The sequence below is a fragment of the Zingiber officinale genome, chromosome 10B (genome assembly GCF_018446385.1).
Source record: "Zingiber officinale cultivar Zhangliang chromosome 10B, Zo_v1.1, whole genome shotgun sequence".
NCBI classification, from domain to species: Eukaryota; Viridiplantae; Streptophyta; class Magnoliopsida; order Zingiberales; family Zingiberaceae; genus Zingiber; species Zingiber officinale.
The window spans coordinates 96,386,458-96,398,866 of NC_056005.1; the positions used below are offsets into that span (position 1 = coordinate 96,386,458).

The window sequence follows — 12,409 nt, forward strand, 5'->3', positions numbered from 1 at the left end:
GTTTCTATAAACCATAAGAACATATTGATTTTGTGTATTGAAGAATAAGTTGGTAAAATCAATTTTCGGTTTGATTTAATTTAATTATCTTGATTTTTCCTCGCTAAGTAGTGAATTTAAATTATTTTTCGTAAATATAAATTTGAATGAATTGGGCCGTCTTCGAAAGAATTGGGCCTTTTATACCATTTTATCATCGAGGCATGAAATCAGATAGTGAATACCACTCCATGTGTTCGACGTCGGTATACCCTCCTCGCCGGCCATCTCTCCGTCTCCTCGCCGGCGTCGTCTTCTGCGACATACTCTCTCACCTTCCAACTTACCGATGCCGTATCCCTGAGCCTCGTTCGAGAAGGGCATCATGAATTACTGACTGGAAATTTGGGAGTACGCACAGGACCCGAGGCTGTTCGAAGAAATGCCTCACCGAAAGAAATTTGGTCCCATGCTCTTTAGTGTCCTTTTGGGAGTCATGGATGGTCTTCTTTTCCTTTTCTTGGGTCATGGATGACCCACAAGCATATTTTTGCATATAGTTTTTTTAAATCATACAACTATACTGGTTAGTGAATATACTATTTGATGAACATTTGTAGATATGGTTCAACAGTATATCACTAATTGGTACATGAGCCATGGATGATCTTTTCCTTCAGAGCCATATAGTTCTTATGTTGAATTCTCTCATTAGTTATACTAAGTTTGAATTTGATAGATAGTAGCTGCAAGTAGAGAGGAACAGTTTAGTATGTATCTTAAGTTTCTGTAAGAGAACCTTCAGAGCAATAATTAGCCTTAAAGGTTTTAGAATTCATGTCTTGCACTCACTCTAGGACAGTAGGACCTTAAATCATCTTCAATTTATCTGATGCCGAGTAAAATATAGATTATTTTTGGACATGATGTTTCAAAGAAATTAATGAAAAAACAAGTAAGAAGTAGCCCAAGTTAGGTTTTAAAAAAAAAACTTCTCAAAAAAATAAGAGCGAGAATAGAAGAATAAAAGAGATGTAGTCGTAACGTGGCTTAAGCGAAACCAATTGATTCAATATCAAAATAATTTATCCTAAACATCATCTAAGCATAAGTTTATATAGCTCTCAAAACCCTCAAAAAAATCTAAACGGAAAAATAACCAACTAGACTTATTCCTTAAGATTTAGGATAAATTAACTAACAAGACTTGGTTTATAAGATTTAGGACAAAATTAAATATAATTAAAAAAATAAAAATCAACGAATAACTACTTAAAAAAATCCAATTTGGATCTCCTCCTGCATCAGTCGCTTGGAGTTGAAGAGAACTCGTCCTCGAGGTTTAGGGTGGGTGTATCTGGCTCTAGAGCACAATGACTTAAGTGTTTTATATTAAAAACATTAGAAGTTTTTAGATGACTAAGAAGACGCAACCTGTAGGCATTATCATTAATCTTTTCTAGTATCTCGCAAGGTCCAATCTTTCGATCTTTGAGCTTGTTGTATTCACGGAAATGGCCACGAGTTAATATAGCCTAAACCATATCATCAACATCAAAAAGAACCTAATGTCCATGCCGATTTGCCCTGATCTTGTATTCAGTGTTGCTTTCTTGAATAGCCTGCTTTAACCTGCTTATGAATAATTCGCAGATGCTCGGCCATCTCCTCAGCCTTGGGGTTAGCTTGTCCTGGACGCGAAATAGGGACTAAATCTAGTACCCTAGATGGATTTCGTCTATAAATAACTTCGAAAGGACTTAAACCAGTGGTTCTGTTCTTTGATCTGTTGTATGCGAATTCTGCTTGAGGTAAAACTAGATCCCATTGCTTCGGTTTGGTTCCTGTGAGGCATCTCATAAAATTTCCTAAGCTCCGATTCACTACCTTGGTCTGACCATTCGTCTAAGAGTGATAGGCGCGGCTAAAGTTTAATTTCGTACCTAGCTTTCCCCATAAAGTCTTCCAAAATTGACTGACAGATTTAGTATCACGATCTAAAGTAATAGTTTGCAGAATACCGCATAAACCTACAATCTCTTTGAAGAAGAGAGTGGCAATCCGAACAGCATCCATGGTTTTTCTGCATGCCATAAAGTGAGCTATCTTGGAGAATCGATCCACCACAACTAGATAGAATCTGCAGTCCGTTGGGTGCGAGGTAAACCCAATACGAAATCCATGCTAACCTCGCACCAAGGGGCTTCGGGAATTGGTAAGGGAGTATAAAAACCTATATTGGTGAGAGTTCCCTTAGATTGCTGACAGACAAAGCAACGATCCACGAAATGAGCTACGTCACTGGTTAGCTTGGGCCAATAGAAGTCGGAAGAGATGAGGGTTAATGTCTTATCTCAGCCAAAGTGTCCTTCGTTATGCAATTCACTGATAATGTGTTGCCTTAAGGAACAGTCTGGAATGCATAATCGTCGTCCACGAAATAGATAACCATTGTGCAAAATAAAGTCATTGCAAAGACCATTATTTACCTCCTGAAATATCTTGCCAAAAGAGGAATCATCAATATACATATCTGAGAAAGATCAAAAGTCGATAACCCTAATGCTCATGGTAGTAAGCAGGGAAGAATGACGGCTTAGAGCATCTACAACACGATTGAGACTCCCGGATTGATGTTTTAGTGTGAAGATGAACTCCTGCAAATAATTTACCCACTTGGCGTGTCGACTACTCAGCTTCTGTGGGTCATTGATGTACTTCAAATCCTCATGGTCAGTGAACAAGATAAATTCCTTCTGCACAAGATAATGACGCCAATACTTCAAGGATTGCACAATAGTGTAGAATTTCAGGTCATAGGTAGAGTAATTTTTCTTAGCACCAGATAGTTTCTCGCTGAAGAAAGCGACATCCTGATTGACTTAGAACACCACCAATGCCAATGTTAGATGCATCACAGTTACTTTGAATAGTTTGTTGAAATCTGGAAGTGCTAGAATATGTGCTTTTGTCATCTTTTGCTTCACTAGTTGAAAATTAGTCGTAGCCACTTCAGTCCACTTAAACTCGCGCCCCTTGAGACACTCAGTGATAGGAGCAATTAAGGAGCTGAAATTCTGAATGAATCTACGGTAAAAAGAGGCTAATCCATGAAAACTTCGGACGTCGTGAATGGTTTTTGGCTGCGACCATTCTAAGATTGCGTTTATTTTTGATGGATTTGCACTAACACCATTGGTAGATACTATAAATCCAAGAAACGAAACTGAGGTTGTGCAGAAAGAACACTTCTTGTTGTTGATGAACAAGTGTTCCGCCTTTAGTTTCTCAAAAATAGTGCGGAGGTGATCAAGGTGCAAAGCTTGTGTCAGGCTATAAATGAGGATGTCGTCAAAGTATACAACCACGAATCTTTCCATGAAAGGTCGCAAGACCTGATGCATGAATCTCATAAACGTGCTGGATGCATTGGATAGTCCGAAAGGCATGACCATCCACTTGTACAACCCATGTTGTGTCTTGAAGGCGGTCTTCCATTCATCTCCGGGCTTAATTCGAATCTGGTGGTATCCACTCCTAAGATTAATTTTGGAGATCTTTGGATTGGAAAGTTGATCCAACATGTCATCTAAGCGAGGAATTGGAAATCTATATTTCACCGTGATTTTATTGATGGCTCTGCTATCAATACACATGGACCACGAACCATCTTTCTTTGGCACGAGTAGGGCAGGGACTGCACAAGGGCTCATACTCTCACGAATATAGCCTCGTCTCAATAGCTTCACAACTTGTCATTGTAGTTCTTCGGCATCCTTAGGGCTAAGATGGTATGTCAGCCGGTTAGGTAAGCTTGACCCCGGAACGAGGTCAATCTGGTGTTGAATGTCTCTCATAGGGGGAAGTCCCGGAGGAAGGTCTTCAACCATTAAATTAGCAAAGTTGGATAGGAGTTGTTGCACCTCAGCTAGTAGATCCGAGTCTAGGTCTATTTCATCGCTTTTGTAAGGAAGCAAAGCATAGACCATGTCTTCGTGCTTTATTTTGTTCAAAAATTTGGACATAGAAAATAGTGTAGAGTTATTGGTTACCAAATTTGAAGAGGTTCCTTCTCGTTGAGGAGTCAATACAATATTCCTCCCTTTAATGCTGAGGGTGTAGGTGTTCTTCCATCCAACGTGGATGACACTACAATCATATTGCCAAGGTCGTCTAACAATACATGACATGCGTCCATTAACACAATATTACACCATGCTCGATCATAATACTTGCTGCCAATAAAAAAAAGTTAAAAGACACCTTCTATTTACGGTTACCTCACTCCCCGTGCTTAGCCATGACAACTTGTAGGGTTTTGGATGACGATCAGCATTTAACTGTAGCTTTTGCACAACTTCTTCAAATACAATATTTTCACAGCTTCTACTATCAATAATCATCTTGCAAACTTTGTCTGCAACTGTGCAAGTTGTGTGAAAGATGCTAGTTCTCAGCCAATCCTCTTCCGATTCTTCCTTGGGACCAGTAAGCTCTTGCGTACGACCAGAGTCTCATGACCATCTCCATAAGGAATCTCGTCATCGATATCATTGTCGTAAATTGACTCATCAATTTGTTCAGATTCACCCTCCATGTCTTCCTCAACCAGCAGAGTTTTGTTTTGTTTTTATTTAGGGATCTTTTACAATCTGAAGCTCGATGCTCCTGTTCAACACATCGAAAACACTTGATAGAGGTCTTAGAATAACCTTGTGGTGGCTGTTGGGAAGGGCACAAATTCTAAGGGCGAACAACTCGATTGTTTTGATCGCTTCTATTTGTTGGTCTACGGTTTAACTATTTTTCAACCGTCAAAGCTCGCTGATAAGCCTCTGAAACAGTCCAGAGTGAGTGGAGGCTCAAGGAATCTTGTAAGAGTTGTTGTAATCCCCCTAAATATCGCACTGTCGTTTGTTTCTCGGTTTCAGATAAATCGTTCCTAGCAATAAGCTGATAGAATTCCTCCATATAGTCGTCGACGGTTCTAGCCCCTTACCTTAATGTATGGAGTCGTTGAAACAACGTTTGTGCATAGCCAAAGGGAAGAAAGTGGGTTCTCATAAATTTTTCCCGATCAGTGATTTTAGATTTACCTTGTCTCTCTCGTGATTGCTGAAGCTGCTCCCACCATGCTGAGGATCGGCCTTTGAACTTGATAAAGGGCAGCCCGATGCACGAAGCTCCCGCCATGCGGGGTCCCGGGGAAGGATCCATTATACGCAGCCTTACCCTGCTTTTTGCAAGAGGTTGTTTCCAGGATTCGAACATGTGACCTTTTGGTCATATGACAACAACTTTACCATTCCGCCAAGGCTCCCCTTCTAACGACCAATTTTACTTTGACGTGATCAGATACTTCCTTGAACTCGAAAATCCTCTCTACTTCGAAACCTGCCTGTTGCGACCACGACCACGTCCACGATGACCCTCCATTGGATCTTAATGAGCTCTGATACCAACTGACGCTGAGCAGAATATAGATTATTCTAAGGCGTGATGTTTTAGAGGAATTAATGAGAAAACAAGAGAGAAATAATGAAATAAGAAGTAGTCCAAGTTAGGTTTTGAAAAAAAAAAACCTTCTCGAAAAAACAAGAGCGGGAATAGAAGAATAAAAGAGATGTAGCCGTAGCGTGGCTTAAGCGAAACCAATTGATTCAATATCAAAATAACTTGTCCTAAACATCATCTAAGCATAAGTTTATATAGCTCTCAAAACCCTAAAAAAAATCTAAACGAAAAAATAACCAACTAGACTTATTTCCTAAGATATAGGATAAATTAACTAACAAGATTTGGTTCCTAAGATTTATGATAAAATTAAATATAATTAAAAAAATAAAAATTAACGAATAACTACTTTAAAAAAATCAATTTGAATCTCCTCCTGCATCATTATCTTCTCACATAACACCTCGTATGAATTGCAAAGTGAGAGATGGCAAGCTACCCAATTTTTGTTAGAGTGTATACTGAAAGTCTAAGCTTTTGTAAACATTTATTTTGAATAAAGAATCACATTTGGTCAAATTGTCTACATTTAGTTGTAGTTGTTCAATTAATTTATATTGTAGATAACATAGTATGTGGTGTCACATACAGAAGATTATGTTATCAGTACCTTATAAATTATAAACAGTAGCTCACGACCAAAATGGAAAGGAACAAACCATTGGAAGGTTGTAGTGTAATTAGGAATTAGTTTATCTTGACTATATAATTACACTAGTACACTTAGAGTGTATTGAGTAGGACCATTTGAGGTCGTTTCTTTTATGCTGACTTTATAAAGGAACAAATACCTCAGTTATTATGGAAGTGTGTGCTCTTAATCTTAATATAATAACAAGCACATATATTTGATATTTATTTCTTTAATTTATCAATGGATGAGATTTAGTTCGATGAATCAATAAGTCCGATAAGTTGGGAAATGATATCACTTATAGTGTGTGTTGTTGATTATAGAAGGAAATTGTGTCCTAGTAATCTAGGTTGATAATGTCCCCAAGATGAGCTCATAAAGATTGTCATGTTAAACCCTGCAGGTGGACTTAGTCCGACATAACGATAAGGTTGAGTGGTACTATTCTTGGATTAAGATATTAATTAAATGAGTTGTCAGTAACTCACTTAATTAGTGGACATTCGACATTTTAAACACAGGGAGACTAACACATTCATAATAAGAAGTAGCCCAAAAATGTAATTTGGGATTGGTGCGGTAGTTCAATAATAGTTCTCTAGTGAAATGAATTATTATTGATAAAATTCAGTTGTGTGTTCGGGGCGAACACGGGATGCTTAATTTTATCGGGAGACCAAAACCAATTCCTTTTCTCGGTCCCTATCGTAGCCTCTTATTTATAGAGTACTATACCCACTTTCGTACCCATGATGTAGGGGCCGGCCAAGCTAGCTTGTGGTTCAAGCTAGGGTCGGCCAAGCCTTGATTCATGGGTGGCCGGCCCTAGCTTGAACCCAAGCTTAGGTGGCCGACCCCCATTATTTTTAAAAGAATTTTAAATTTAAAATTTTCTTATGTGGAAGATATAATTTATTGAAGAGAATTAAAATTAAAATATCTCTTCTACAAAAGATTAAGAAAAGAGATTAGATCTCTTTCCTTATTTGTAGATAGGAAAGATATTTTATTTTTTCTCTTTGTAAATTATTCACATGTTGAAAAATTAAAATTATAGAAATTTCTTTTTATCAACCATGAAGGGATTTTAAAGGGAAATTTTATTTTTTAAAATTTCCAAAGACAAATAAGGAATTTTAATTGTTGATTGAAATTGCTTTGTTTGCCCTTGTTAATGTGGCCGGCCAAGACATGGAGTTTTAAGAAATTTTGTTTAATTTTTATTAATTAATTCATGTCAAAGAAAGTTAAGGAAATTTTATTATAATTAAATTTCCTTATTTGCCAAAGCTAAGGAATATAAAAGAGGGGGTTGGGGTGCCTTCATGACACACAACTTTTATTATTCTTCTCCCTCTCTTCTTCCTTGGTGTGGCCAGCCCCTTCAAGTTCTCTCTTCTCCTTATTGTGGCCGAACCTTCTCTTCCTCTAGGAGATCAAGTGGTGGCCGGATTCAAGCTTGGAGAAGAAGGGGAGAAAGCTTTATCCCTTGGAGCTTTGGTGGTGTTTTCTCTTCATCCTTGGAGGAGCTATTGACTTTGCCGAACCTTGCAAGGAGGAGAAGAAGGTGTATTGGTGGTTTCTCATCTCGGAAGATCGTTGCCCACACAACGTCCAAGGTTAGAAGAGGAATACGGTAGAAGATCAAGAGGTCTTTCTAAAAGGTATAACTAGTATTTTTCCTTTCCGCATCATACTAGTTATTTTTGGAAATAATACCAAATACAAGAGGCATACGATTCTAGTATTTCGAATTTGTTTTCGATGTTGTGTTCTTTTATTTTTTTTCTTTTTCTTGTGATTTGATTGTTCTTTTCGGTTGACCTAAAGTTATTTAAGGAAATTAAATATTAACTTTCCTTAAAAGGCTTTGTCTAGTCGGTGGTGGTTGTTTCCATATCCAAGAAGGCCATGTGCCTCGCCACGTCAGTACTAGGAGCCAATTTTGGAAACTAATATTTAATGAAATTAATAACCTGGGTGATTTGGATCGAACGTGTTAAGTTCCGCAGGAGATCCGAGTCTAAACGTAAAAGAATAAATAGATTAAACTTTGAATCAAACGTGTTAAGTTCCGCAGGCGATCCAAGTTTAATTTAAAAGAACACATGGTAGGTAGGTAAAGGTTCAGATCTTTGTACAAAATTTTTGTACAGTGAAACCATTAGATTTACCGAATAGCAACCAACAATTTTAGGACTTGAAAAACCTTGCCATGTCTTGTTGGAGTTTAGCTACATGGCTGGCAACTATTGTTAGAAAGTTGCGCCGTGTAATGTAACATAACTATGTCATGTTGTATCCCTTCAGTTCAAAATCATGTAAAACATGTTAAATTAGCTAACCTTTCACTATAGATGATTTATATGACTTAGCATATATGGCACAACCTCCACTCAGCCAAGAAAGTGGAAAATTGATCTCTCCACTATTGGTTTCATGGACAATATGGACAATGGCCCTCAACTAGTGGACATAGAGAGAAATAATTTAGCATGTTTTTTTAGTTGCAAAATGAATTTTCACAGCACACACATGGTGTTAGAGGTTTCAGGATTCATTTGTGTAAAGTTACACACCACTACAAAGCTACCATCTTGATAAATCTATGTTGAAACATTCACATTAGGAGCATACATTATTTCCAAGTTCTGAACTCTTAGTCTAAATCCTTATTATGCATGTAGGACACTGACATTGGAAAACTTGCACTTCTAAAGGATGCTGATATCTCTTGGATATGTTTAGTAATTTTCAGAAGTAACTTTGTTGAACACTTAGATCCACTCCTGTGCTAGGCACTTATGTCATAATACCTAGGTCAACTTCTCAGATAACACTGTCAATGAAGTACAAGGTAATAGATGTCAAGGCACCCATTTTGATGACTAGTGAAAAACTAATAGAACTAGTTAAACTATTGCCCTATTGTATCAAATTGTGTGAATAAAATATCATGTCAAAAGGGTATAGAAATAGTTTAACTGTTAGCACATTGTATCATATTTTGAGGACACAATATCATGGAAAAAAGATATGCACCTAGCTTAACTTTTTTTAAAATAATTCTATAATGTAAAATTAGTAAAGCTTGGAACAAAGTTGTTTCTATGTTGTGAAAAATGACAGTTCTTTACATGACATATGTTGCACAGCCTCCACTCAACCAAGAAAGTGGGAAAGAGATTGAATCCTCCACTATGCATTCAAGTTTAGCCATAAAGATACCTGAAAGCAAGGGTTGTCCCCCACTATTCTACCAATAGAGACCCCCATACAAATTTTAGTGCTACTTCAAATCAATTATGGGTTTAGAGGACATTAGAAATTGATAATGTCAAAAAGTGTAATGGATTTTTAATTCATTCTTTTCTCCACCTCACCTCACAGTTATCTCCTATTGACACTTTTCTCCTAGGCTTATCAAGATTGCGTTGTCATCCATCATCTTGTATAATACAATACAATAACAACTAAGTCTTATCTTATTAGATTAGGTGAGATCGACATCTTGTATAATACAATCCAGCCAAGATTCTTTTATCAAACGTTTTGGCTTCAAATAAACCAAAATAAATCAGCATATGATATACAGACACATTTAGCTCAAAATAATTGCTAGGGTGTGACTTTAGTTCCTTAAGAACTTAATTCTCTATTTCCTTTGCGGAGCTCCATGATTGCTCTAGTTTAAAATCCTTCGTTGCATTGAATTCAGATTCTTGTTCTTGCAACGTTTAATGAGCTATGAAATTCTAAAGCCATCCATATCTCACTTCTTGGGAAGAAGTTGCATCTTTGCTAATTGTAATATATATGAACAAATGGGTTTGCTTTCTTATGCGCGTTATGTATTTCTGAAGCTATGATAATGTGGTAGGACATTCAGATTATCACTCAAGTATTTACAGTCTGATTTATCTTGGTGATTTGTAGAAAATTTCTGTGAGATCAAATCAGTCATTATACGAGACTAATTGAGATTATCATTTTGTATGCGCAATATGCGAGACTCAAAAATGGCTCCTTTTGTCTCCGGCGATGACGACTAGAAAGTGGAGGAAGGGCTTGCCAGTTGGCCGGAGTTGCATCGGCCGAAGCTTCCGGCGGTTTGCTTCAGCCGGAGCTCCTGCGCCTTGTTCAGGTACAGCTTCTTGATGTTGGCGCCCTGCTGGCTGAGGAGGCGAGCAAGACTCCGCTTGGCGTTCTCCCGAAATGGTCCACCGGCCGCCCTGAAGCCGTCGACGAGGTGGAGGTAGGCCTCCAAGTCGTGGCAGCACGACAGGTCGGCGTCCGGGCGTAGGTACGGGGAGCTTTGGCTGTCCACCACCAGCTCCCGCCCCACGTGGGCGTACCCTTCGTTCCGAGTCCTCAGCGGAGCCGCCGGTACGCGCGGCACCAAGTCGTGGGCGTTCACCACCCTCAGCACCTTCACCCCCCGCTTCTCCACCCGCTCCGCGAATGCTCGGTTCCCCACCCGCGGCCCCCCGAAGGTGAACACCGCCGTGGCGGCGCGTTCCGGAGGTACAAGCGCCGCCACCTCTTCAGCCACCAGCACCGCCAGAGCCGCCCCCAGGCTGTGCCCCACCACTGTGATGCTCAGCTCCTCCCCCGCATACTCCTTCCTTAATTTCTTAACCTCCTCGACCACCGCCGCCGATAGGCTCGGTTTGTCTCCCAACCCCGGCGTCTTGTATAGACTCCGGAATCCGCATTCCACCTTCGCCACTTCCGACGAGAGTCGCTGTTCCTCTGTTTCCGCCTCCTCCTTTGCCGAGAGGCCCGAGACTCCCTGTTGCTCTGTTTCCGCCTCCGCCTCGTCGAGAGGAACGAGCTCGGTGCGGAAGTTTTCCGCCCACTCGAGGCAGGTGGAGGTGCCGCGGAGGGCGATGACGATGTCTCGGCGGCCCATGCGGCGGATCTCGCGCTCGTTCTCACAGACGGCAACATAGCCGATCCAGCTGGTGGGGTGCGCGGCCATGACCCAGGGCGCCACCGTGTCGATCCACGGGGGGAGCTCGATGGAGGCGGTGGCGAAGAGGTTGCGCGTGACGCGGTAGGAGCGGTCGGGGAGGAGGACGTGGCGGGGGCGACCCGGCGGCGCGCTGGTGGAGTGGAAAGCGTGGTAGGTGGCCTGCACGAACTCGCCGTAGCGTACGAGCTCGCGGCGGAGGTCGTCGTCGAGGGGGTCGAGGAGGCCCTCCCAGTCGCCGACGCCGTGGAAGCGGCGCCATCCGCCGGCGATACTACCGCGCGGGGAAGCGCGGTTGGAATTGGAGAGCAGGCGGCGGAGGCGGGTTAAGCTCCTGGGGGACACCTCCTCGGCTCCGGCGTGCTTATTGGAGAACCCGCCGGCAGGGAAGAGGGCGGAGGTGAGGTTGAGAGCCTGCAGCAGGCGGCTGGTCCGGTACGACGAAGGAGGGTCGCTGACGCCATCAGGCTGCATCTTCGCCGGCGCCGAGGCAGCCGGAGGATTTTCCTGCTTCTGCTTCTCGAGGAGGCGCTCCAAGTTAGCGAGGTGCGCGTTCGTGGATAGGGTGGCAGCGGGCTGAGGAGCCGTGGCGGCGATGCTAGCGTGGACTGCGGTTGCGTGGTGGTGACGAGCGGTGATTGGATTGAGGGGCGAGTTGGGGAGGGCGTTGCGGCCCTGCGAGACGTGGCGCGGAGGAGCTGCCGCCATGGCCAAGGCGATCGACATGAGAAGAGAAGAGAAGAGACCGACTTGGTAAGAGAAGAGATGGACGTGGACGCTATATATAGCCGGAAACATAATTGGTCAACGCCACGTAGGACAACTCGGAAGTCAAAATAAAAGACCGTTGGTCAAATATGATATTTGGTTTGGCCTTCGGACACACAATCCGCGAATCCGCGTGGTTTAGTTAAAACTTGATCAATTGTTTGTTGGAGAATTTAATTTAATAATAAATAATATTGGGGAACGTGGAGGGGTCAATTTTTATTATGGTTCTTGGGTTGTTAATTTGAAAGATCAAGGACATTGACCGAAATACGAGCAAGTAAGAATAAAATCAGCATTTTGAAGGAAAAATTCAACTTGCCCCCTCGAAAAAAAACATTAAGATAAACTCAAACACGTACACTTTGGATTTGTATAACTACTTTGGTCAAGAATGACAATGCAAAGGTTGTACAAAGTGTGTATGCTTGATACTTTAGGTTGTTCATGACTTGTTCCATTCTTTGACTTCTTGAAAGTCAAACAACACTTTTTTGTTGATACTGGTCATCACAAAATTTAGATTGGTTTAGAGACAATTT

General features: G+C 41.1%; 1 protein-coding gene across 1 annotated transcript; it reads right to left on the minus strand.

The window, feature by feature from the left end:
- Positions 1-9,956: 9,956 nt before the first annotated feature.
- Positions 9,957-11,944, minus strand: LOC122030563 (phospholipase A1-Ibeta2, chloroplastic-like). The gene has a single exon (XM_042589772.1). The coding sequence runs from the start codon at positions 11,895-11,897 to the stop codon at positions 10,176-10,178; it is 1,722 nt and encodes a 573-aa protein (XP_042445706.1). The 5' UTR covers positions 11,898-11,944; the 3' UTR covers positions 9,957-10,175.
- Between the last annotated feature and the right edge of the window lie 465 nt (positions 11,945-12,409).